This window comes from Talaromyces proteolyticus (genome assembly GCF_021365285.1).
Source record: "Talaromyces proteolyticus strain PMI_201 chromosome Unknown BGW36scaffold_6, whole genome shotgun sequence".
NCBI classification, from domain to species: Eukaryota; Fungi; Ascomycota; class Eurotiomycetes; order Eurotiales; family Trichocomaceae; genus Talaromyces; species Talaromyces proteolyticus.
Genome location: NW_025764282.1, coordinates 1,414,062 through 1,437,020, shown reverse-complemented (window position 1 = coordinate 1,437,020; position 22,959 = coordinate 1,414,062). Strand labels below are relative to the sequence as shown.

Below are 22,959 nucleotides of genomic sequence, written 5' to 3'. Positions count from 1 at the left end.
TGGTTGATGATTTGTGACAGTGGTATAAGTATGCTAAGTACATATGTACCGTGGACTACACTCTCTAGATTTTAAGTCCCTAAACTAGGGATATCACTTGTTTTTATCGGCCGCAGTGACTTGTACGGGCCTCACCGTTCGTCGCCAACTTAAGTCCGAAGCTCGATGGACGACTGGAGACGGTCTCCGATATCATCGGATATCGCGCCCGAAATATCTGGACCAAAAAGTATTAGATTTGAAGAAGAGCATATAATTGCCAAATGATTGACAATAGGGGCCGTTATTGGCCCTCTCAAAAGGGCATTATCATATTTCCCAATCGGGAAGCCCCCTAAGCCCCGGGATCTTTACTGGGGTAAAAACCTTATAATGAAGGCCGTTGCTTTCGGCCCAAAAGCCCGAGGGGCGACGAGCGGGGTCAGACAAATCAAAACCCATGGCCAGCTGGAGTGATTGAAAGACTGAAATTGAGCTCGAACTAAATATACAGTCGTTCTCTTTAAGGGCCATTCTAGTTGTGACAAGACAAGCAAAAGGAGGGTAATGTAGTAAAGTTGACTTTGGGGATAGCTGAAAACTTCCAAGGCTCAGTTCCAATTCATGTGCAATATGTCTACTTTCAGTAGCCATTGTAGTTAGAACAAATACTATGCGGCACGAAAAGCGAAACTTTAGTTGATACTATACAGACTACTAGCAGTGTGCTCTTATATATATTGCTACCCATAACTAGGTATTCTTTGCTAATCAAAGTCTTAAGAGTTCATACTATTCAGAGAATAAGTAGTATTCTCAGCAACGGGGAAATTAACCTACTTGATAAGAACAGTTTTGGGCTCTGTGAAACTTCGCAAAGCCTAGTAAAGCATTAGTCCATATATTATGGTAAGTACTAGAAAATGAAGACTTGCATATTCACCAAATTCTCTGCCCAACCCGGATGCCTTCTTCCCTCCGAAAGGAACCTGGACGTTCATCTAAGAAGCCAGTTGTGTTAGCAACCATCTGTCAATCATGAACCTTCCACTTACAATGCTCACGCAATTGACACCAACCACGCCCGATTCCAGTCTAGAAGAAAACCTCAATGCTCGATTGATGTCTTTGGTAAAAACACCAGACATTAAGCCAAATTCAGTATCATTGGCCATTTCCAAAACTTCTTCCTCGGTTTCGAAAGTTTTAATCACTGAAACTGGACCGAATACCTCATCTTTATATATTTGAGCATCTTTCTGGGGGTTCAAAAAAACTGTGGGCTCAATGTAGCATCCTTGATCACCGTGACGCACTCCTCCAACAACAAGTTCCGCCTCGGCTTTTCCTCTCTCAATCATCTTGGTGACTCTTTCAAATGCCGTCTTGTTTACCAATGGCCCCATGGAGTTCGCCTTATTAAGAGGATTGCCCATATTATTTACCGCGGCTTTCATGCGCTCCTTGTAACCCTCGATGAACTTGTCGGCAATTGACCTCTCCACGTAGATCCGAGATGCCGCAACACAAACCTGTCCGGAACGCGCGAGGATTGCGTTTATTGTCCTGTCACTATCAACGTGCTTCCAATACCGGAGGAATGTCTATAAGATTCAGCCTACCAGGTGAGCGCATTATCTAAATTAGCATCTTCGAACACCACTGCCGGGCTTTTTCCACCTAGTTCAAGGGTCACCCGTTTCAAATTGCTTTGCGTGGCAGCAATTTGGATTTTTCTTCCTGTAGCAACGCTTCCGGTGAAGCTTATCTAAGGAGATGCTAAGCATGTTGACATTTTGAGACATTGTGGTGAATAGTACCTTTCTGATTCTCATGTGCCCCGCAAGCAATGCACCTGTATCCCCAGCACCGGTGACAACTTGAAAAACACCTTTGGGAAAGCCAGCTGCTTCAAAGAGAGGTGCAATTGCTAAAGAGCCGAGGGGACTATATTCTGATGGTTTCATGATAATAGTGTTTCCTGTTGCTAGACAAGGGGCTGTTTTCATGATTAAGGTTGCCACTGGCGCATTGAATGGGTTTATTCCAGCGCAGACACTAATTAAATTTGAACGTTAGACTTGATGGATTAGAAACTAGACTATTGACAAGGCACATACCCAAGAGGCTCATGTCGTACGAGTTTCACAAAACCATCATCATCAGGGAGATAATCACCACGCAGCTTGTCCGTCCATCCAGCTGCTTGTCATCAGACTTTTGGCTATCTGTAAAGTCTCAGGGGTGTTACACACCGTAATATAACAGTTGGCTCATGATATAATTTTTTTCCCGGGTTGGGATAATTGACACCGGGTTTCCGGTACTAAGTGAGTCAAGAGTTAGGATATCGACCAGGCGATCATTCTCATCAAGAATTTCAGCCAGTTTACGCAGGCACGCAGATCTCTCAGCACCAGTGAACTTGCTCCACGGCCCATGAAATGCTTTTTCTGCTGCGACGACAGCTGCATCGACGTCTTCCTTGCCTGCGACCGGAATCTTGTCAGATACCACTGACTCATCACTAGGATTGTATATGGTATAGGTTTGTCCGGATTTCGCCTCTACGTAATTGCCATTGATATAGAGTTTTGTCAGCTCCGCTACGGAGCGAATCGTAGGTGCAGACATGATTGTTCAAGCAACGCGATACGTTCTTCAAGAATAAGATGTAGTAAATTTCATGAAAAAGTATGGAGATTGATGTGTTTTCACTTACTGCCGTCTTCCCCTCAATCTAATATGAATTCATGTTGGTCGGTTCTATTCGGGCTATAAATATCCCCGTAGACGGAGAATTGGCCCGAACTCACGGCGAATCTGTACCGGGTATTAAAGTTTGAAATTTATGATAAGTTTTTGAATCTAGTTTATGAATTTATCTTGATTTTAGTGACCTCTACACATCATGGCTACGAGAACGATGACATTTTGTGAATTTCTTGGCGAACGAAAGTACACCTTGCGGAGTTTCTCACTACAGCCATCCAACCGTGTATCAATGGGCATGTAACTAGCTATACGAAAATTTCACGCCATTGCTAAAACTAACTATTGCAACACATCCACATGTCGTGGGATCGAGCGATGCCAATAGTCAAAAATTTTTTATTTCTTTAAAGCAGCTTGTCTTAGAGGTTAGATTTAGAAGTAAGACTTTATAATCCTGCGAAAGCCAGTGGGTTTGATTAAATGTGCAGTTACTCTACAGTTATAGAAAAAGTGACATTGGTAAACGCCAGAATACATACAAAATGTGTTATTATTTCTATTAATCGGGATAGAGCGTTATTTTCTGCGGAAAAACCAAAACAAGGTATCTCGTTTTCGGCGGCCGGCAGGTGCCGATATTGGTTAACTGAGTAGTTCAGGGAAATTAGTAGACGGTGAGTTATCCACCATACCTTGCCACTTGGGTAGAGTTGTTCCTGGGAATATTGTGTGCATTTTTATTTGCAACATTATGCTATGTTTGGACTACTCCCATCCATCATCGAGGACAGTAAGGCCCTCATAGCCTGACTTCTTTACCACCTCAGTATCCACAACAAGCACAACAATTAATTTTGCTCTCTGGGTTTTGCTATTGTTCTCTGCGACTGTGTGATGACATCCCGGCAGCTCCATGAAACTTTCTCCTGGTTCGTAGACTCGGGGAGGATTGCCATTCATACCGCTAAGTATGCTTCCTTCAGTCACAAACGCAACCACTGTAGCTCCACCGTGTCGGTGGGGAGGTGTGAATCCATTTGGAGAATATTCTATCTCCAGGCCGATTATGGACTTTCCAGGAGCATTTTTGAGTTCGTGGTCGTAGAGTACCTTGACCTCCTCTCGCGGGCGAAGACTACAAGAACTTTGGTTATTATGTCTTTGCCACAAGTTGACCAGACCGGCCTACCGGTTTTCTTTGGATATCGTATCCATTTTTTTCCCCCAAAAAGCTTCAGTAGTATGTTTTTGTGGAGTACTTGATCACGGATTTGTGATATTTGAGGATTGACTTAGCTTACTAGAGGTGGGCGATGGGCTCTTTTAAATCAAATACTTAACCAATATCCGCTTTGTCGTCGGGTACTCGTAGATCTGTATCCCGTGTAGGCTATCCATTAACTACATCAATTGAGAGTGCGGGTATTCGGCAACGCACCCGATTTGGCCAGGTATGAAGTGGATAATCAAATTGTGGATCGCCTCAATTATGATTCGTATATATCACGACATGCCCCTCCCTGCTAGTAGTGTCTAATATCCGGCCCTCTATAGCAAATTGCAAATGTTGCTCTCAAACACTGGCTGATGGCATATTAAAGCTCAAATCTTTCCTCTTTCCTACCGTCCTCTCTCGCAAAGAATACTGATAATTCCACGTTCGCGCCCTGTAGGCTATTCCAATTTAACAAACTCTTAGCACGCAATGGCGATGCGTCAAACGAAGATGCGAGCTGTTCGCATTCAACGAGCTTCAGATGCCGTCGAATCCATGCCATATTCTGCAGATAATCCGGCTCCTCCATCCGCCCTACACTTAGAAAACGAGGTGCCAATACCACAGCTCGAACAACCGGGAGAGATTCTGATCCGAGTACATGCTGCTACGGTGACTCGTGATGAACTGACTTGGCCCGAGACTTATCAGTCAGACCGTTTGTCTTTGGGACATGACTTTGCGGGGGAGGTGGTCTCTGTATTCGATAATAACATCCTTGACAATGGGCAGATGTTAAGGATCGGAGATTATGTATACGGCATGACTGCAGCAACTGGAAAGGGGTCAACATGGGCAGAGTTTGCAGTTGTTAGTGCAAATGAGGTAGCGCGCAAGCCCGCGAACCTAGATTGGGCGAGCTCGGCAACGGTCCCAATGAGTGCATTGACTGCCTGGCAAGCCCTATATGTCCATGCAGGAGTTACCGAGCCTGACCCTACGTTTCGTCCAATCACCAATCATGAAGCCAATAGCTCAATTTCCAAGAAGATAAGCCCACTGGTTAAACTTCTGGTTACGGGTGCATCCGGAGCGGTCGGTTCTTATCTCGTGCAACTGGGAGCCCTATCCAGGCTCCACGTGACGACTGCTTCGAGTTCCAAGGCCCGGAATGCAGGATTCCTTCGTTCCCTTGGCGGCGATCAAGTGGTGGAGTATGAGGACCTACTCGACAAGAGAAATGAATATGACATCATTATTGATACAGTAGGGGGGCAGTACCTGGAGAGCTGCTGGCGCCTTGTAAAGGACGAGGGCTGCTTGATCACGGTTGATTCTTCAAGCTTGGGGTTTGTTGAGAAACATACGACACTTCTACTCGCAGGAGGAAAGGAAAAAGTCAAGGCTCTCGATTTCATTGTGGAGCCGTCCAATGTCCAGTTGAAGAAAATTGCTACTTTAGCGGAGCTTGGACTGCTTAAGGGATTTGTTGCGCAGGCGTTCCCATTTAACAAAGCTTGTGAAGCATATGAGATGGCTAGTAAAAGACAGACACGCGAAGGGAAGATTGTACTTTTGATGCAGGTATCATAGGTATCACACGTGATAGCTTATCAGGAAGAATTGCACGTATGAAGCTATAAATACTAATGACTGCGCTGTGAGATCGCCAGTTTGTTGGCGACGACTCTGCTCAAGGTTTTCTATTTATTCTATTGTTAGTAGGAAACAGCTTTCTTTTTTGGGTACTAAACATTGCGTAATATTTCTAATGGTAGCAATCTGCCTGCAGGAGAAAATCACGATGGAGAAAGCGGCGGCATATCAGTAGGTATTGAATAAATTGAGCTAACTGCGCCAATCTCTGTGTTGGTCGGTTCTATTCGGCTATAAAACATCCCAGCAGTCGGAGAATTGGCCCGAACTTACATCAATCCTCACCAGTCTCTGTGCAAACCCCACAAAGAGGGGATGCGTACGCAAGAGTTGTTGGTTGGTGTCGGGTTTTTATCTAAGCGAAATTATTTTAATTCAAATAAGATTGATGTGCCTTAGTAGAGTCCGATTAGCTGTTGTCACTTATCTTATGCGCGAAAAGTAACTAGCAGATAATCAATATTCGTGAATACCGAAACCATGCAAGCGGTAGTCTATGAAGGTCCTTTTAATATCGTTGTCAAAGAAAAGCCAAAGCCCGTCATTATCGACGAATGCGATGCGATTTTGAAGGTTCAGCTTGCGGGCATATGTGGCAGCGACTTACATATGTATCGCGGTCATCAGGAGACAACTACCGGGCATATCATGGTAAATGATACAGAATCCTCCTCTTAAAGATGTATCTGCTTAATAAAAACAAATAATAGGGCCATGAGTTTATAGGAACCGTTGAGGAAATTGGAACAGCGGTAAGGAGGTTCAGCATTGGACAGAAAGTCATGTCTATTTTTTCCCCTATGTGGTAGGTGGATCTATAATAAAATTTACAGGAAGCTGGCTGCTACAGAACTAATTGGGCATAGTATGAAATGCTGGTTTTGTGAGCATGGATACACCAACAGATGCGTCAATGGCCCTTCATTTGGGAGCATGGCGCTTGACGGTGGCCAGTCTGAATATGTGCGAGTGCCTTATGCTGAAAGCACTCTCGAGGCTATTCCGGACGAAGTCAGCGATGAGCGGATGATTATTATGTGTGATATCTTCCCTACTGGGTACTACGGTGCGATGAAAGCCCTAATGAAATTGAAACTCGGGAAAGAGACGGCGGAATCAATCGTTGGGGACATATTACACACACCATCTGCACTGCGGCCCTCTTTTCGGCAGCAACCTCTCAGTCAAGTGGTGGTTGTTTGTCTTGGATGTGGTCCGGTTGGGGTTTGCGCAGTTTTAACAGCCAAGGTTCTGGGAGCTGGCACTGTCTATGCAGTTGACTCTGTGGAGGATCGTCTAGAAGAAGCGAGAAAGATGGGCGCGTTGCCCTTGAACCTAAAAACAGATGACGTTCTAGCAACTGTGAAGTCTGCGACAGATGGTAGAGGTGCCGATGCAGTGGTTGAAAGCGTGGGGAACCAGTCAGCATTGCGACTGGCATTTGACGTCGTTCGAGCCTGTGGTGCTATATCTTCGATTGGGTTTCATCAGTCTGAGCTTCCTTTCTCTGGGTTTGAAGCATATTCAAAGAACATCGAGTAAGCCCTAATTTCTTTTTGCCCTTCTAGACTAATCTTATTGATTCTCAATTTCCAGCCTTAATATGGGACGCGCCGCAGTCCGGCCGGTATTTGGGGAAGCACTCAAGGTTTTCGCCGAAAATCAAGATAAATTTGCAGATTTTATTACCCATCGTATGCCTTTAGCAGAGGCACCCAAGGCATATGAGATATTTGAAAAACATCAGGCGAGAAAGGTGATCTTAAAGCTATAATCATTTGAATTCAGCTGTGCATGATGCCAGAATATTCCAGGTATGGCTAATACGGTTGTTGTTTGGTTCCGTCTCGTGACGAGCATAGCCCTAGTTTTGTCCATGCATAATAAAACAAATTACATGTAAACAAGCGACAGTGACCCCGAAAATGGACATACGAAACGGGAAATCGCTCTACACAATAGAATCGCAAGTAAGTACAGGAGGATAAGGAAAGAAGTCATCAGTAATTATTAATATTGAGGCTGACGACCAGATTTTCCAGGCAGCCACGGATTGCGTCCTTAGCGTGTGTCAACAAAACACATGTTGATGTTGAATGAACAAGACCGGGGCTCTGATCAATGAGAACAGAGGGGTAAATTACATTGGAATACCAAAGTGCTACATAGACCAATGAGAGCGCACCTTACGCTCCACGTAGTACATTTTCATTGTCAATGACCATCATGTACCTGATTTAAATATAAAGGTACATAATGATGAAATACACATGTTAAAAAATCTGCATCTGATAATGTATAACACGATGTAATATCAAATGTGCAACAATTCTCAAAATAAATTCGGAGAACAATTTGGGTTTGAGGACTACCTGGGTCTCAAATCAGAAATGAAGGCTTGGAAAATCAACGTATTAAGTAATGTATTGTGCCTATATTGCCTTATCTGTCGATACTTCAATTTAAAAAATATTTTTCTCTTCGGATTCCCATTCTTCATTTTCCAACAGAAAGTGTGAAAGCTCTTTGAAAACTATGATTATATAAGCATCAAGGCGATTCGGCGCACATCCGACGTAAAGAGTTCCCCATATCGGGGCTCGGGGCCGAACTCAGGGAGCGTCAAAATGCGGGGAAAGAGATCCGGGGTGTACTTTAATTGAGGAAGAGCAACATGTATAAACATGCTCATTATTGGCTGGATAACCTTTTGGTCATTTCCCTTCGCAACACGAAAAATATCCCCTTCCACCAAGTAATCTATCATGGCTGCCTCTCAAGTCGTTAAGTCACAAGGCTTGTTCCATGGCTTGCCCACTTATCCCCAGAATGAATCGTTTTCGAATTTGACTGCCGTGGTCACCGGCGCTAATGGCATATCGGGATATCATATGGTACGTGTCCTTGCTGCTGCACCAGAGCGATGGAGCAAAATTTATTGCCTATCCCGCCGAACACCTCCCAGCAACTTTTTCGATGATTTGGGCGAGGGAGCCAAGCGAGTTGAGCATATTTCCGTTGATCTTCTTGGAGAGCAGTCATCTATTGCAAACCGACTGAAAGTGATCCAAAAAGTGTACGTTGGTTTTTCTAGTAATCTAAGAGTCTGCTAAGAACCTAGTGACTACGTCTTCTTTTTCGCATATATGCAGCCTCAACAGGAAGGCCAGGTTTTGGGCATGTGGTCAGATGCAGATGAACTAGCTAGAATCAATGGTAAGAACAACAAACTATCTCAAGTCTGGGGGTATAAATTGATGTAATTGACATGAACTTTTTAGCAACCCTAATACAAAACTTCATTGGTGCTCTTCGACTATCAAGCCTGCAACCAAAGCGTTTCTTGCTGCAGACTGGAGCTAAGCACTATGGATTCCACATTGGGCCTGCTACAAGCCCATCGTTTGAATCTGATCCAAGGATTTCATTAGAATCCAACTTCTATTATCCTCAGGAAGACGCGCTTTTCGACTATTGCCAGAATACCGGTGTCGGCTGGAATGTTGTTCGCCCTTCATATATTATAGGTGCAGTACGTGATAGCGCACTAAATCACATGGTTGGCCTAGCTATATATGGAGCAGTTCAAGCACATTTGCATCGGCCTCTCGCCTTTCCAGGTGACTATACGGCCTGGGATCGTGAGTACTGTCAAAGCACTGCCTTGCTAAATGCCTATTTTGAAGAATGGGCAGCCTTGACAGACAGGGCAGCCAACGAGGCTTTCAACATTCAGGACGGCCTCCCTTTTACATGGGGGCGCTTCTGGGCTTACCTGGCCAGCTGGTATGGAACGGGGTGGAAGGCTCCGGAGGAGGACAAGTCCAAGTACCGCGTCAACGTGTCAAGACATGTGCAGACACCTCGAGGGTATTCTTACCACTTCCTTGAGATGAATCTATCTAAAGCTAACAATATATCGTAACCACTCAGATACGGTCCTCTTGGAGCGACATGTTCCACCTTTAGCTTACAGGAATGGTCTGGACAGTCCGAGGTTCAAGCTGCGTGGGCTGAGCTTGCCCAGAAACATGAACTTGTTCTTGATCCATTCACTGACAAAAACCGGGCTCAGATTTTCTCCATGACAGATTCAGCGGTCATCGGTGGCTGGCCTTTGTCTCTTAGCATGCGAAAAGCAAGGAAACTTGGCTTCCTGGGAAGTGTAGACTCGTATGAATCTTCATTTAACGCTATCCGTGATCTAGCTCGATTGAAGGTTGTTCCGCCCCCTGTTATGGTGAAATTCACAGAAGATGCATAGTTGACGGTGGTACTGTGGATGTAAAAATAATCAAGATGTCGGCCATTGGTCACCAAAGAACTTTGCTATCCATATCAATGGGGTGCAGCTGCAGAATATACCAGTAGAAAATCAAATGACTAGTAGCAAGCAGTAGAATAACTAATAAAGTTCTTACTCCATATGGATAACCAATTGGGCATTATTAAATAAACTTTGTTGGACTTGTTGGAGTATCACCCCGCTCTTCAACTGGCTTGTCACGTGCAAAATGCGGAGAGGTTCCTTCTCTCCAACACCTCGACCCTTTTCAGTCCTTACGACATATTTCTGTATGACGAGTGAGGTCTGTCTTCCACATTCTCAGGTCGAGCACTTTACGCCCCTTGGTCAGAAAAGCTTCTGCTTCCCGCCAAGCAGGCAATCATTGCTTCTATTTGCACTCCATCTTAGTCTTCTCGGCTTTAATACAAATACATGCCTCTGCTAATCAGCCATGCATGCGTGCGAACGATGCTACTCGCGTAAGACCAAGTGTGATCGTCGACTACCAGAGTGCGGCTCGTGTATAAAAAGCCGTTCTTCATGCCAGTACCCAAATAAACGTCGAGATCGACAGCTGCAGCAGGAGTATCTAAAATCGCTCGAGGTGCGATTGAAAGAGCTAGAGAAAGAAAATGAGCAACTCAGAGGAAGGGCTTCTTCGCAGGTAGAAGACCTTGATATATCAGTTAATGTCCTCCAGTCGCATCAATCAACACCCAATACCGATCAACGCGCACCAAATCAGCTCGATGTTGCTGAATCCCATGATGCTTGGGCACAGCAATCACCGGAGCAAGCAGCCGGCTCTCTTCAGCGAACGCCCGGCGAAGAAGCCCGCTATCTTGGTTCAAGTAACGGTGTAGATTTCGTCGATGTCGTCGAGCGGGTTGTTGATTCTTCCCATACTGCCAGCGGCCTGTTTGGACGAGTTAGTGATAGCCATCGAATGCTCGATAGAGTCGCATTTCCTTCCATCCCTCAAACCGCAAGGTTAGTAGACCAGGAAGTGGCGATGCCATTGATCAACTCGTATTTTGCCCATTGGCACCTCATATTTCCACTACTCTACCGGCCTGGATTCATGCAAATGGTACAAAACATATATTCCGACCCGCATTTCTATCAGCAGAACACTGCCTGTGCCTTCGCCTTCGATATTGTCTTGGCTTTGGGCTCTGTTCCGTCAAAGAGAGTCGAATGGAGTTATCGCGATGTAGAGTCTCATTTCGCCAGAGCGCTGATCCGCCTGAACGAGGTCTCTAGCCTACATGATATACGATCATTACAGGCATTGTTATTATATTGTATATATGGAATTCATGCCAGTCTGCGTGATACTTCTAGTGAAATGTGGGAGGTTCTTGGAAAAGCCACTCGTTTATGCGTGGAAATCGGCTTGCATCATAAGATTTCGAGAGATCTGCCCAGATGCCAGTTGCATGTCACTGGCCCCATACCTGTCTCCGTTCAAGTGGAAATGCAACGTCGATGCTTTTGGTGCTATCATAACCTGGAAAGGCTAGTGCTTTTATCAAATTTTTCAATTCGTTGAAGGTTTTCACTAACGAGAAAGCAGAATTGTGAGCATCTCCCTCGGACGCCCCCTTGCTCTTCATGATGATGATATCCATGTACGATTACCATCTGCCGCAGATGATGAGGCTCTCGATAAAACTTCCACAAACACATTTTCATCTTCGCAGGCCACATCTCCTTTTCTGATGCATATTCTACTACGCAAGATTCAATCTAAAATACATCGATTCATGTATACCAGTCGGTCTGTACAGGTACTTCCCCTCCATGAGCGACAAGCCATTAGAAGGGAGCTTTTCAATGAGCTTCAAGACTGGCGAAAAAATATCTCTCTTCTTCCGCTACCCCCAGCTGATAGCCTTTCCGCCATCACATGCTCCTACCTACATCCAAGCTGGTATCAGGCTTTATATCACAGTGGCTGTCTCCAGCTATTCCGACCATCCGCAACATTTCCAGCAACAGAGGGGCTTGAGTCATATGAAGATATGGATGATGTTCTGCAGATTATATGGAACTCATCTCGTCTTGTATTAGCCAAGTATTTCGAACTCTTGTGTGATCGTCATTTGAATTATTCGTGGGTTTGCCTATATACGATTTTCATCGCTGGTCTGGCCAACGTGTATAGCGTTGGATGTTGCGCACAGAGACGAAAGCGGGGAATTATGGCTTTTCTACCATCTTTTTTTGATGTCGTATCCGATGTTCGCGACTGCTCCAATATTTTGACGGCAATCTGTGAAAGATGGGGCGATGCACGAGGTTCCTGTGATATTTTCAATCAGCTAAGCATGAGTGCTCTGAAAGGGCTTGTTGCAACGAGCTTCCACCAGAAAACTGACAAGACTGCACCAGTCTCTAGAAATAATCAAACAATCATAGAGCCTCAATCAATGACCTCTGCTAATGGAGAAATGCGAGACTCTGCGGTTAACGGTCGTCGTTTGACACCACAGACACTTCCTTCGCCAGGGTATTCCGGCCTTGATCAATATACAAGCAACTCTTTTGCACCATTTGATCCAATTGTTGATTTTCAACAGATGTTTCTAGAAATGCAAGAAACGATTAGTACTAGAGGACAGGTGGAAACTGATGAAGTCATGTTGGGCTTTTCACAAGAGTGGTTCGAAAGATAGCGACAAATTCTTTGTGAGAAAAGGAAATTGTATTTCTATATAAAGTTTAATATTCATTTCAAAAGCACCCACAATATTGAAGGAGTAATCTTCTATTCTATATAACCGCAGCCTTGCGTAGCTCTAAAATCGTGTCAGAAGACAGCCCGAGTTCTTGCAACACTTCCTCCGTATGCTGCCCTAACAATGGTGGTCCTTCTCTGATTGACGGCTTCGAATGGCTGAACTTGACCGGCATCCCTAGTTGACTTAGCATGGCAAAAGGGCCAAAATCGTAGAAACCACTTACCGAGGACCTTGACCTTTCCTGATACCGCTTCGTTTTGCTCTACAGTTTCCACCATGTTCCTAGCAAGAGCCTGTGGATGCGAGAAAACTTTCTCCAATGTATTTATCGGGCCATATGGCATTCCACTTCCTTCAAAGACTTTCTCCCATTCTTCTGTCGTTCTCGTCACAAAAAGGCCATCTAGTATACGCTTCAAATCTTTCCGATTCTGGACCCTAGCATTGTTGTCAACAAACTGAGGGTCATTCGCTAGATCCTCGTTTCCTAATAGTTTACATAGATTGCTAAATTGCCTATTATTGACTGCACCAACAACAAGGAACGAGTCCTTTGTTTTGAATGCTTCATAGGGAACGATGGTTGGATGTGCTGTGCCCCAGCGTTGCGCCTCCTTGCCGAGATTGATCCACGACATGCCAACATTCGCGAGTATTGAAATTGTGGTTTCGAATAGCGAAGTGTCTATCTTCTGTCCAATTCCTGTTTTTTCACGTGCGAGCAATGCGGATACAATCGCACCGTGGAGGTACAGCCCTGTACACATGTCCATCAACCCAACACCGGGCTTCGTTGGAGGGCCGTCTGCTTCGCCAGTGATATGAAGCAAGCCACCCTCAGCGGCGCCAATAACATCGTACCCTGCACGCCGGGAGAATGGGCCATCGGCACCGTAGCCTCAAAGGAAGATTCAGCTGCCATAATATCTGCAATGGAAGAAGTAAACTAACCGGAAATGCTCGCCAATATAATAGACGGATTGACGGCTTTCAATGCCTCATACCCAAGTCCCAATTTGTCCAGCTTCCCAGGAATAAAGTTCTCTACTCTGTTGATATTTATATTGTCAGGAAGCCAGGTTTCGACACGCTCTCCCCTTTCAAAGTGCTCGTATGACTCACACTACGTCTGCCTTGCGAGTCAACTCGAAGATAATCTCTCTACCCTTTTCATCCTTCAAATTGACCGCAATAGACCTCTTATTTCTGTTAATAGTGTTGAAATAGATGGATGTGTTGGTCGCTTCGGGTCTCCAAATAATCTCCTCGCCTGCTTCTCGCCAAAGCCGGGTATCATCCTACAGAGTAGTATATCTTAATAAAAAGATCTAGATCAATTGCAGTTTCAGCATTTTAAATTAAACAGAATCGACCTACTCCGCCGTTGGGATGTTCAACCTTCACTACATCTGCTCCGTAATCCGCAAGAATTTGGGTGCAAAATGGGCCCTAGTGAAGCCATATCAGAAAAACAGTATCTCTTGATATGACATTATGTTAGGGGTAATTACAGCTAGTACTCTGGTCAAATCAAGAATTTTGACTCCGGAAAGAGGACCAGAATTATTGTGACGCGAAGTGTAAGTATGATTTGGGCGTGAAGTAAATTGGATGTAGGACCGGAAGACCAAAGACGATGCAATCTGAGAAGCCCGCTTAGGGGTAACTGGGATCAGGTAGTTCATATTGGAAGATAGACTGATCTGAACAATCATCGATCTGAGACAGCATTAATTTAGATGCTCAGGGTTTCTTTTCACAAATCCCTAAAATAGACGCTGGTCGACTGCTTCTCATGGACATCGGCCCTTGCTCCCGATGGAATATAATAGCGGGCTACCCTAGATATGTACAGATATATGTATGATATTATCGATATTAAAACTACTGTTATGCTAAATCGGACGAAGACAATTTGCTGTTGGTGTGATTCGCTCATTGACTTTCTGATCCGAGGTTGGTTGACGAAATCACCGAGGCGAGGACAACTGCACGCAAGTAGAAGATAGAAAGCGGGGTTTCGGAAATTTCAATTTATTATTTCCATTACATTTTGACTTTAATAGAGCTGACTTTTGACAAACTATGCTGCCATTCGGGCTTCGGAGCCGAAGTCCAACCTCTCAAAATGTACCGTCGGGTCTAGCCCGAGGCACAACAAGCATGTGGTTCTCATCCATACGAGTTTTATGCTTATAATTTAGCAATGGGAATAGGATTTAAATAGGATAGGGCTATTCGAATAGGCTGGCTAGTAGCTATCAGTGATAAACGGCCCGTAGGTACGGAAATGGCGGCTCTAGTGCACAGCTTTACTGTTTGTTCCTTGCAATTATGACCAGCAAGAATGGGCCACTAACGATTTATTTAGTTAAGAACACCGAGCATAGGGCCTGTGTTGAGATATCGTTCCAGGCCACATGCTTGTCTCCTCGATAGAAAGGCCATACGGCGTGTTCATGCAGGTGCAACAGAGTATCTCCAGAATCACGATACAGACTTGACTGATTCCCAACGGACTGTCCGCGAAGCGATTGCAAAAATATGTACTGCATACACAGATGACTATTGGCTGAAGCAAGAGGAAAGCAAAAAGTTCCCGGCTGAATTTCACCAAGCTTTAGCCCAAAATGGCTGGCTAGGTGTTTGCATGCCACAGCAGTATGGCGGGTCAGAATTAGGCATCGCAGAGGCTGCCATAATGATGCAAACCATATCAGAATCTGGTGGAGGAATGACAGCTGCTTCGTCAGTGCATATGAACATATTTGGTCTAGAGCCAGTTGTCAAATTCGGAACCGAAGAGCAAAAAAAGCGTTGGTTGAGGCCACTGATTGCAGGAAAAGAGAGGGCATGCTTTGCGGTCACTGAACCAAATACCGGGCTTGATACACTAAAGTTGCAATCACAAGCCCGGAAAAACGGAGATCATTATGTATTATCAGGTCAGAAAATCTGGATTTCTACCGCACAAAACGCGCAGAAAATCCTCATACTCGTCCGGACCACGCCTCTAGATCAAGTGCAGAAGCCATCCCAAGGTCTTTCACTCTTCTACACCGATATCGACTCGTCTGTAGTCAAGATCACGGAAATTCCTAAAATGGGCCGAGCTGCAGTGGACACCAACACGCTTTTCTTCGACAATTGGCAAGTGCCGGCGAGTGATATGGTCGGGAAGGAGAACGAGGGGTTCAAAATGATTCTGCATGGAATGAACGCAGAGCGCATTCTTATCGGCGCCGAAGCATTGGGCCTTGGGTACGCGGCATTGCGGAAGGCAGCAATCTATGCGGGAGAAAGAATAGTATTTGGGCGTGCTATTGGGCAGAATCAGGCGATCCAGCACCCGCTCGCAGACAGCTGGATGAAACTGGAAGCAGCTCGGTTGATGCTATACCACGCAGCGCGCATGTACGACCAGGGCTACGTCGGAGGCGAGTACGCTAATGCTGCAAAATATCTTGCCGCCGAAGCTGCCTTTCAGTCGTGTGAGAGGGCGGTTATGGTGCATGGTGGGATGGGCTATGCGAAGGAGTACCATGTAGAGAGATATCTTCGTGAGGTGTTCATCCCTCGGATTGCTCCAGTCAGTCGAGAAATGATTTGTAACTATATTGGGGAGCGCGTATTAGGCTTGCCCAAATCATACTGAGCTCTACGTCAATTGATATCGATTAGTGAATTACCATGAAATAGAAATTGGTTCTCAACGTAGAGTTGGATGCTGTTCTGGTTAAAAGTTTGACAGTAGCTATGTGTCACGTGACGCAATAAGCTTAACCCGTAAGGCTGAATGGAGGCATCAGCCTCGCGCAATTCGGTCCACGGACACCAGTTTCTCGCCTACGAGAACTTACCCGTACAGGTTTCTATCGCCACCATCTCAAAATTCCTACATTTCCCGATGGAAGGTGGTGGTGGGGAAAGTAGTGTCACACGTCCGGTTTCACCACCGTGAATACGACTGCTCTATTTGGCTCGAGATGGCGGCTCCGTCTGCCTCTGCCTCTTACAAGAAGAAGGATGGCACGCTCACAGTTTCTAAGGATCATACCTCGATATCATGGATCCCCGCAGCTGGTGGTGCTGGAGGTGCGGTGACGGTGGCAGTGAAAAGCATGACCAGTATGTGATGGCAAGGATTGTCACTTTATTCGTCTAACGGAATTTTTTGTTAGATCTACAGCAGACACCTGCAAATAATCCCAAAGTAATGCTCCGGATTTTCGCCCAAGAGAATGACGCTCCAGAGCCGCACGTGTACATCTTCACATTCAAACCCGGTCCTAATGCCCGCGCAGAAGCCGACGCAATAAAAGATGTTCTCAGTGTCGCGATCACAGCAGCGAAAGCTGCTTCCATCCCTGGTCCGGAAGGGTTACCAAGTGATGGAGTTTCAGCAGCGATGGCAATGGCAAATGCGATATCGTCGGCTGGAACGGGACAAGCTGCATGGGATGACGATAATAAACTGAAAGCAGACGCTGAGCTGCAGCAGTCGCTACTCAAATTCGATCCAAGTCTACAACGCATGTTTATGGAATCTCTCCGCACGAAACCTGAGTCGTTGTCAGGTAGTCAGTTTGTGTCCCAGTTCTGGTCGACCCGAGTCCATCTACTCCGAGCGCATGCGATAGAGAGAGCACAGTTGCGAGGCTCTTACAATGTTCTTTCGTCACTGAAACCGCGCACGGACAATAATGTTACGAAGCTAAACATTAGCAAAGAACAGATACAGCTGATCTTCAATCAGCACCCCCTGGTCAAGAGGGTCTACGATGAGAATGTTCCTAAACTTAGCGAGCAACAATTCTGGTCGAGATTTTTCCAGAGCCGGCTCTTCAAGAAGCTTCGTGGAGAACGAATATCCGAATCTGATGCGACAGACGTTATCTTGGATAAATACCTCAAGGAAGATGAGCATGCTGATCGGGTCAAGGACACTCAGGTACCTCATTTTATTGATCTGGCTGGGAATGAAGTCAACCACAGTCAGCGGCAAGGTAATCGTCCCGATTTCGATATGCGACCTGCTTCCATTGAAAAGGTTCCTATTATACGAACCCTGAATGCACTCAGTGAGAAGATCATGGCCAATGTAGCACCAGCCGATGGAGACCCGTCTGCGCCTATTGGGTTGGATGAGGAAACGTACAACAATTTGATATTGAAGGATCTTCAGGGAGATGAAGAGCAACACCGCATTATCTTGAATATACGGGACCAAAGCCGATTCTTCGCTCAAGGGAAGCAGAAGGAAGGTAAAGAAGGGGAGGCGTTTGCGAAGCAGGATCCGGCACAAATAATTACATCCATGCAGAAGGATGTAACTGGGACATTTACAACAGATGGCTCTTTCCATCTGGGGAAGATTATTGAGCCCGACGAGGAAGACAGCGACGACGAAAATGGCTCGCAAAGTGAAGCTGTTGGGTCTAAGGCTAACCTGCAGCGCGCGTCGACGCAAATCTTTGACGCGATTCGAGAGCGCAGAGCACAGACGGAGGTCTCTCCGAATTCCGGGACATGGGGTCTATCAAGCACACTCTTCGACAGGTTGACCTTGACGCATGCGACCACTACTGAGTTTTTGCATCAATTCTGGCAGGCCTTCCTGTCCGGAAACCCTGAACGAGCTGGTGAGCTCGCCTCTCTTATGGAGTCGTTGAACCGGGCAATGGACCGCATTAAAGCTGTTGCCGCTGATGCCGAGGCCGAGAAAGAGGTGGAAGTCAACCGACTGAAACAGAATGCCCGTGATGTCTTAGCAGCAACGGGGAAAAAAATGCGCGTAAATCTGGCTGGCGTGGGGGGCGGCGAAAAGGTCGTCAACAAGCTGCTAGGTCCGACGATATCGGCTTTGAGTTTAGCTAGTAGCAAATATAAAGAAGCGCTGGCAGAGGCAATGGCTGCTGCTGCTAGAGAAGATTCGCTTGCGCCTTGATTATTATTTCTATTCGTTCCTATTCGTTCCTATTCACGACAGATGGATTCTCCAGGGTCTTGTAATCTAGAATGTCCAATTAGTCAATACGTTAAAATATATCTAAATCACAAGAGGCTGCACATTATTATCATGTACTAGCTGCGCTTATCATGTCATAACTGTACTTATTAAATCATAACTGTACTTATTATACCGAGTCTCTATGCCGTGCAGTCCCGGCATGCCGATCCGATCCCCGGGTTTGAGGTTGGTCTGTGCTGGCTGCGGTTAATATTCATTACTTGTTAACATCTATGTTGCCTCTTGCATTCTCCTGCTGGTTCTTCTGCATTACCTCAATATACCTTCAGTCACTCTACTCAGCTCGGTAGAAGACACTAATCGCGTGCTCTAGATATTAGCAGTTTCTAGACTTCCTTCAGGCCACGTCACCGCGTTCTCGCTCCACCACATCGCATTCGCAACGACATCCAACAGTCGATGGCCACGGCGTCGTAGAACATCTAGGCAATTGCGCCATTCGAACAAAACAGGACTCAAGATGCTGTCGTCCGGCTTCACCAACGCTCCCGTCTCCAAGGTTCTTGTTATCTACATCGTCGCGTCGTCCATCGCATTGTCGATATTCGACGCCAAACATCTCGCCCACATCCTGGTCGTTCCACATCTATGGCACTATGCGCAATTTTCGAGGATTCTTCTCTGGCAGATAGCTGGATACGCAAATTCGACTGAAGTCCTGTTTGCTGCGATGCTGGCATATCATTTGCGAGTAGTTGAGCGAATGTGGGGATCTAGGAAATTGGCTGTGAGTGTTGGACATTGATATCACACTGCGATAATGGTAATGGTTAATTTGTTGATGATATAGACATTCCTCGTAGCTATCTTGCCCTACACCACCATCATCGCCCCTCTCCTGCTCTCCCTTGTTCTACGCCCGCTTTCGTTCAACACTCTGAACTACCTTCCGTCAGGGCCGACTGCGGTCATGTTCGCTCTTTTGGCACAATACCATGCATCAGTTCCGCATACATTCAAATACCGCATTTCCACGAGCGGGAGTGGGAGCACTGGCCGCCGAAACACTACGACAACGGACACTAACAGCAAGCCGTCATTAACCATTCTTCTCTCTGATAAGTCAACCACATATCTCGTCGCAGCACAGCTAGCCCTGTCGCAATTCCCCGCATCACTTTTACCCGCAATCACTGGCTGGGCTATTGGCGTTGCATGGAGAGCGGATATTCTGCCTACATCGCGCGGCTTGGGACGCGGCTGGCGAGTTCCGGCGTGGATGGTCGGCGAGAAGGAATCCGCTTCTCGCAGATATCATCCTGCAGCGGGGTCTGGGAGTTCTGGGGAGGATGGCGAACGATACGAGAATATACGCAGAAGACTGGACGCCGCGGCGGCCGCTCAACAGGCAGCAAGCAGTGGAGTGGCAGGTTCAGAGCAGCAACGACAGCGCCGGCCGTTGCTAGAGAGGCTTACGAGCGTGTTCTAATGTTACTTAGCTCTGTAAACTACATGTACCGGGCATATACAATGACATGAGTTTGACTACTATGTTGAGTATTGAAGCACTACGGAGTTCTTTCCGATATGCTGTTTGGAATTCCGTATTAGGAAAGCAATCTAGATCTACGGCCTAATCCACCCTCGGCTGTTGATATTTCTCCGGGGGTAGAGTAGGTATAGTAGGTATTGTATCCAATAGCATTATCCACTGGTGTGCATGGGGATCCCATACATGTGTACAGAGTGAGGGGTTGGACCGGGGATTCACAGGTAACGAATGCGGGGTTTATATACCGACATATCTCAGGTCGATCTGTCACGGTCTTCGTCGTTAATGCTCTCCACTCAATTGACTATTCCAAAACAACCTTTTGAACTCATACACAACATGCCCGGGCGCCTAGACAGCAAAGTTGCCATCATCACCGGCGGCGGATCCGGCTTCGGCGCAGGCATCGCGCAGAAATTCGTCACTGAGGGCGCGCACGTTCTCATCGCCGACCTCTCCTCAGAAAACGGCAGCAAAATCGCCCAATCCCTAAACTGCAGCTTCGCCCAAGCCGACGTCACCAAACGCGCAGACTGGGAGAGGCTGCTGCAAACCACCATTGACAAATTCGGCGCACTGGATATTGTTATCAACAACGCGGGCTCGACGTACCACAATAAGCCGACGGAAACAGTCACAGATGATGAGTTCAACATGGTCATGAATGTCAATGTCAAGTCGATTTATCTTTCGGCAAGTGTCCTACTACCGTATTTCCTGCAGAACCAGCGCAGGGGCAGCTTTATCCAGATCTCCTCGACGGCGGCGCTGCGGCCGCGTCCGGGATTGACCTGGTATAATGCGTCCAAGGGGGCTGTGAGCACGGCAACCAAGACGATGGCGGTGGAGTATGGGCCCAAGGGCATTCGATTTAATGCGATTTGCCCGGTGGTAGGGAGTACTGCTCTGTAAGCTCCATTCTAGGTCTTGGTGTTTATGTTTGTAGTTGCTGATCGTTCAAGAACGCATCTGTTTCTCGGAAAGCCGGATACGGAGGAGAACAGAGCTGGGTTCGTCTCGACAATCCCGTTGGGGAGACCGAGTACCCCGGCAGATATTGCCAATGCTGCTTGTTATCTAGCAAGCGACGAGGCAGAGTTTATCACAGGCGTGGATTTGGAGGTTGACGGGGGGAGATGTGTTTAGCCAACCACCCTACCTAGTGAAGGGTTCTTCTTCTTTAATCAAGTTTGTTGTCCGTATGCAGCTAAGAACGCATTGGTGCTGATCTCCTTCCTGACACTATTAAAGAGGTTATTATAGAAATACCAAATATATGCGGAAGAATGAACCCCTTTTCCTGATGCTAATTAATCTCTTGAATCCCTTTCACTATGCTGCCTATTTCTGGTTTTCATAAGCCCTGATAAAGCGTCAGTCATATATAGTAATCATATAGGTGAAACGAAGATGTCATAACAGCTAGCTCACAGATAGCCATTTTAGTTTCTAACCACTTTATCTCGTTCTCGTCGTTCTTGCCCTGTCTTTACGCACTCGAGGAAGTCTTCCACCCGGCTAATATCGCCAACATGGCGGAATGCCCAAAACTTATGCGAAACCATTGTGTAGCCTAGTAGCTCCTCTAGGGCAGTCATTAATTGCTCTGGAACTTGTGTTAGTTGGCTGACTGCACATTCTACTCGTCCTCGTCTTCAATGTCAGACGACACATGCTCTAGTAGTCAGGACAAGGGGAGTGCAGCGGATGGAACGATATCAAGGAGACGTCAAGCGTTGCATATGATATGGAGAGATTGCTGGATAGACACGATGCCAAAGGAATCGTGTTCAAGCAGCAAACCCTTGATGGCCATACAACACCGTTAGGGGAATAGCATGCAGGAAGATTTAGTCAGATATTGCGAAATAATAAGAATGCGAACGGTGTGCTAACGGGATAACGGCAGATGAGACAGTCAGTGCCACAACAACAACTGTGACATCCGTAACTATTGAGGAAACCGGCTCTGCTACAGCTATAATCACCGATACTGTCACAATTGACGAAACAGCATCGACTACAGTTATCGTAAAGTCAAACAACAGTGGCGGCTGTTGCTCCCTCCGTTCCCACAAAGCTGCAGCTCCCTAGAAAGCCCTTACACCAACTCCTATAGCAAACAGTTTACTCTTGAATGCGGACATTATTATCCCATTGAAGCAGGCAGTAGTATAATAACCAAAACACTCAGTTACTTCAAACAATACGTAGATCTATGTTCAGAGTATTCTACATGTGGTGAAATAAATTGGGATGCTGAACTTGGTCTCTGCGAACTATTCAACAGTTTGCATCAGAGCGCAACGAGTGGGTATGACTTGGCACTTCTCATTGCCGCCTAATTTGTTCTTTCATTTTGAATCTATTCTTGTTTTATTTAGGTGTCCCTATATTTACAGGTTGCCAAGATTGAAACTACATGTATTTATTAATTCATAAGAGCATCTATATCTTACCTCCGGACTAGACGTCAACTTTGATAGATAATGTTGATTGAACAACGGATAAACAAACAATATTTCTATGTTTTCAGGTGTCTCTTCCAGTCTGTTTTCTTTTCAATTTTCAAAGTAAATACTAAATGTTTTCCAGTTATAATTAGTGATTAAGATATATTCTTTATCTAATAGCATTCCAATTGAACTTCCTACCCTCATACCGGTCAAACCCCAGCGCACAGGCATAGCCTCTCATTCAGTATTATCTCTATCCCCGAATCTTGGACTCGATAAACATTGATGTACAGTACCTCGGACTACACCGAATCGCCTCACCGAGACAGCTCCGAAACACGCACGAAAACGAAAAGCAAAAACCAATCCTACGCATCGGCGT

The 22,959-nt window shown here is 45.9% G+C and overlaps 11 protein-coding genes across 11 annotated transcripts; 8 read left to right on the top strand and 3 right to left on the bottom strand.

Annotated features, from left to right (window-relative positions):
* Positions 1-815: 815 nt before the first annotated feature.
* Positions 816-2,613, bottom strand: BGW36DRAFT_427538 (aldehyde dehydrogenase domain-containing protein; the record flags this gene model as incomplete). The annotated part of the gene is made up of 7 exons (XM_046220426.1): positions 816-860; positions 897-980; positions 1,035-1,545; positions 1,602-1,747; positions 1,800-2,037; positions 2,100-2,181; positions 2,235-2,613. The coding sequence occupies 7 exons, from the start codon at positions 2,611-2,613 to the stop codon at positions 816-818; spliced, it is 1,485 nt and encodes a 494-aa protein (XP_046072283.1).
* An 846-nt stretch (positions 2,614-3,459) lies between these two features.
* BGW36DRAFT_427537 (cupin 2) lies at positions 3,460-3,909 on the bottom strand (the record flags this gene model as incomplete). Its single annotated transcript, XM_046220425.1, has 2 exons — positions 3,460-3,829; positions 3,884-3,909. 2 exons carry the CDS (start codon positions 3,907-3,909, stop codon positions 3,460-3,462), a joined length of 396 nt encoding a protein of 131 aa, XP_046072282.1.
* Positions 3,910-4,246: 337 nt separating this feature from the next.
* Positions 4,247-5,564, top strand: BGW36DRAFT_378949 (uncharacterized protein). The gene has a single exon (XM_046216168.1). The coding sequence runs from the start codon at positions 4,400-4,402 to the stop codon at positions 5,501-5,503; it is 1,104 nt and encodes a 367-aa protein (XP_046072281.1). The 5' UTR covers positions 4,247-4,399; the 3' UTR covers positions 5,504-5,564.
* Positions 5,565-6,046: 482 nt separating this feature from the next.
* Positions 6,047-7,340, top strand: BGW36DRAFT_359364 (chaperonin 10-like protein; the record flags this gene model as incomplete). Its single annotated transcript, XM_046214066.1, has 4 exons — positions 6,047-6,217; positions 6,277-6,371; positions 6,400-7,104; positions 7,163-7,340. 4 exons carry the CDS (start codon positions 6,047-6,049, stop codon positions 7,338-7,340), a joined length of 1,149 nt encoding a protein of 382 aa, XP_046072280.1.
* An 895-nt stretch (positions 7,341-8,235) lies between these two features.
* Positions 8,236-9,950, top strand: BGW36DRAFT_407565 (uncharacterized protein). Its single transcript, XM_046219047.1, has 4 exons — positions 8,236-8,642; positions 8,688-8,782; positions 8,848-9,436; positions 9,500-9,950. Exons 1-4 carry the CDS (start codon positions 8,332-8,334, stop codon positions 9,828-9,830), a joined length of 1,326 nt encoding a protein of 441 aa, XP_046072279.1. The 5' UTR covers positions 8,236-8,331; the 3' UTR covers positions 9,831-9,950.
* A 186-nt stretch (positions 9,951-10,136) lies between these two features.
* BGW36DRAFT_378946 (fungal-specific transcription factor domain-containing protein) lies at positions 10,137-12,612 on the top strand. Its single transcript, XM_046216167.1, has 2 exons — positions 10,137-11,372; positions 11,431-12,612. Exons 1-2 carry the CDS (start codon positions 10,306-10,308, stop codon positions 12,530-12,532), a joined length of 2,169 nt encoding a protein of 722 aa, XP_046072278.1. The 5' UTR covers positions 10,137-10,305; the 3' UTR covers positions 12,533-12,612.
* A 17-nt stretch (positions 12,613-12,629) lies between these two features.
* Positions 12,630-14,283, bottom strand: BGW36DRAFT_427533 (CoA-transferase family III domain-containing protein; the record flags this gene model as incomplete). Its single annotated transcript, XM_046220424.1, has 6 exons — positions 12,630-12,772; positions 12,822-13,496; positions 13,550-13,647; positions 13,721-13,896; positions 13,976-14,047; positions 14,110-14,283. 6 exons carry the CDS (start codon positions 14,281-14,283, stop codon positions 12,630-12,632), a joined length of 1,338 nt encoding a protein of 445 aa, XP_046072277.1.
* A 663-nt stretch (positions 14,284-14,946) lies between these two features.
* Positions 14,947-16,294, top strand: BGW36DRAFT_378945 (acyl-CoA dehydrogenase/oxidase). The gene has a single exon (XM_046216166.1). The coding sequence runs from the start codon at positions 15,249-15,251 to the stop codon at positions 16,251-16,253; it is 1,005 nt and encodes a 334-aa protein (XP_046072276.1). The 5' UTR covers positions 14,947-15,248; the 3' UTR covers positions 16,254-16,294.
* Positions 16,295-16,584: 290 nt separating this feature from the next.
* Positions 16,585-18,545, top strand: BGW36DRAFT_295814 (putative RNA polymerase II transcription factor protein; the record flags this gene model as incomplete). The annotated part of the gene is made up of 2 exons (XM_046211213.1): positions 16,585-16,726; positions 16,780-18,545. 2 exons carry the CDS (start codon positions 16,585-16,587, stop codon positions 18,543-18,545), a joined length of 1,908 nt encoding a protein of 635 aa, XP_046072275.1.
* A 223-nt stretch (positions 18,546-18,768) lies between these two features.
* BGW36DRAFT_427530 (uncharacterized protein) lies at positions 18,769-20,058 on the top strand (the record flags this gene model as incomplete). The annotated part of the gene is made up of 3 exons (XM_046220423.1): positions 18,769-18,798; positions 18,943-19,356; positions 19,420-20,058. 3 exons carry the CDS (start codon positions 18,769-18,771, stop codon positions 20,056-20,058), a joined length of 1,083 nt encoding a protein of 360 aa, XP_046072274.1.
* Positions 20,059-20,460: 402 nt separating this feature from the next.
* Positions 20,461-21,267, top strand: BGW36DRAFT_295418 (oxidoreductase; the record flags this gene model as incomplete). The annotated part of the gene is made up of 2 exons (XM_046211183.1): positions 20,461-21,029; positions 21,084-21,267. The coding sequence occupies 2 exons, from the start codon at positions 20,461-20,463 to the stop codon at positions 21,265-21,267; spliced, it is 753 nt and encodes a 250-aa protein (XP_046072273.1).
* Positions 21,268-22,959: the final 1,692 nt, after the last annotated feature.

Coding starts and splice junctions, on each gene's coding strand:
- BGW36DRAFT_378949 (XM_046216168.1), top strand. CDS start 4,400: ATGGCGATGCGTCAAACGAAGATGCGAGCTGTTCGCATTCAACGAGCT.
- BGW36DRAFT_407565 (XM_046219047.1), top strand. CDS start 8,332: ATGGCTGCCTCTCAAGTCGTTAAGTCACAAGGCTTGTTCCATGGCTTG. Junction 8,643..8,687: donor CTGAAAGTGATCCAAAAAGT/GTACGTTGGTTT, acceptor CTAAGAACCTAG/TGACTACGTCTTCTTTTTCG. Junction 9,437..9,499: donor CATGTGCAGACACCTCGAGG/GTATTCTTACCA, acceptor GTAACCACTCAG/ATACGGTCCTCTTGGAGCGA.
- BGW36DRAFT_378946 (XM_046216167.1), top strand. CDS start 10,306: ATGCATGCGTGCGAACGATGCTACTCGCGTAAGACCAAGTGTGATCGT. Junction 11,373..11,430: donor TGCTATCATAACCTGGAAAG/GCTAGTGCTTTT, acceptor ACGAGAAAGCAG/AATTGTGAGCATCTCCCTCG.
- BGW36DRAFT_378945 (XM_046216166.1), top strand. CDS start 15,249: ATGCCACAGCAGTATGGCGGGTCAGAATTAGGCATCGCAGAGGCTGCC.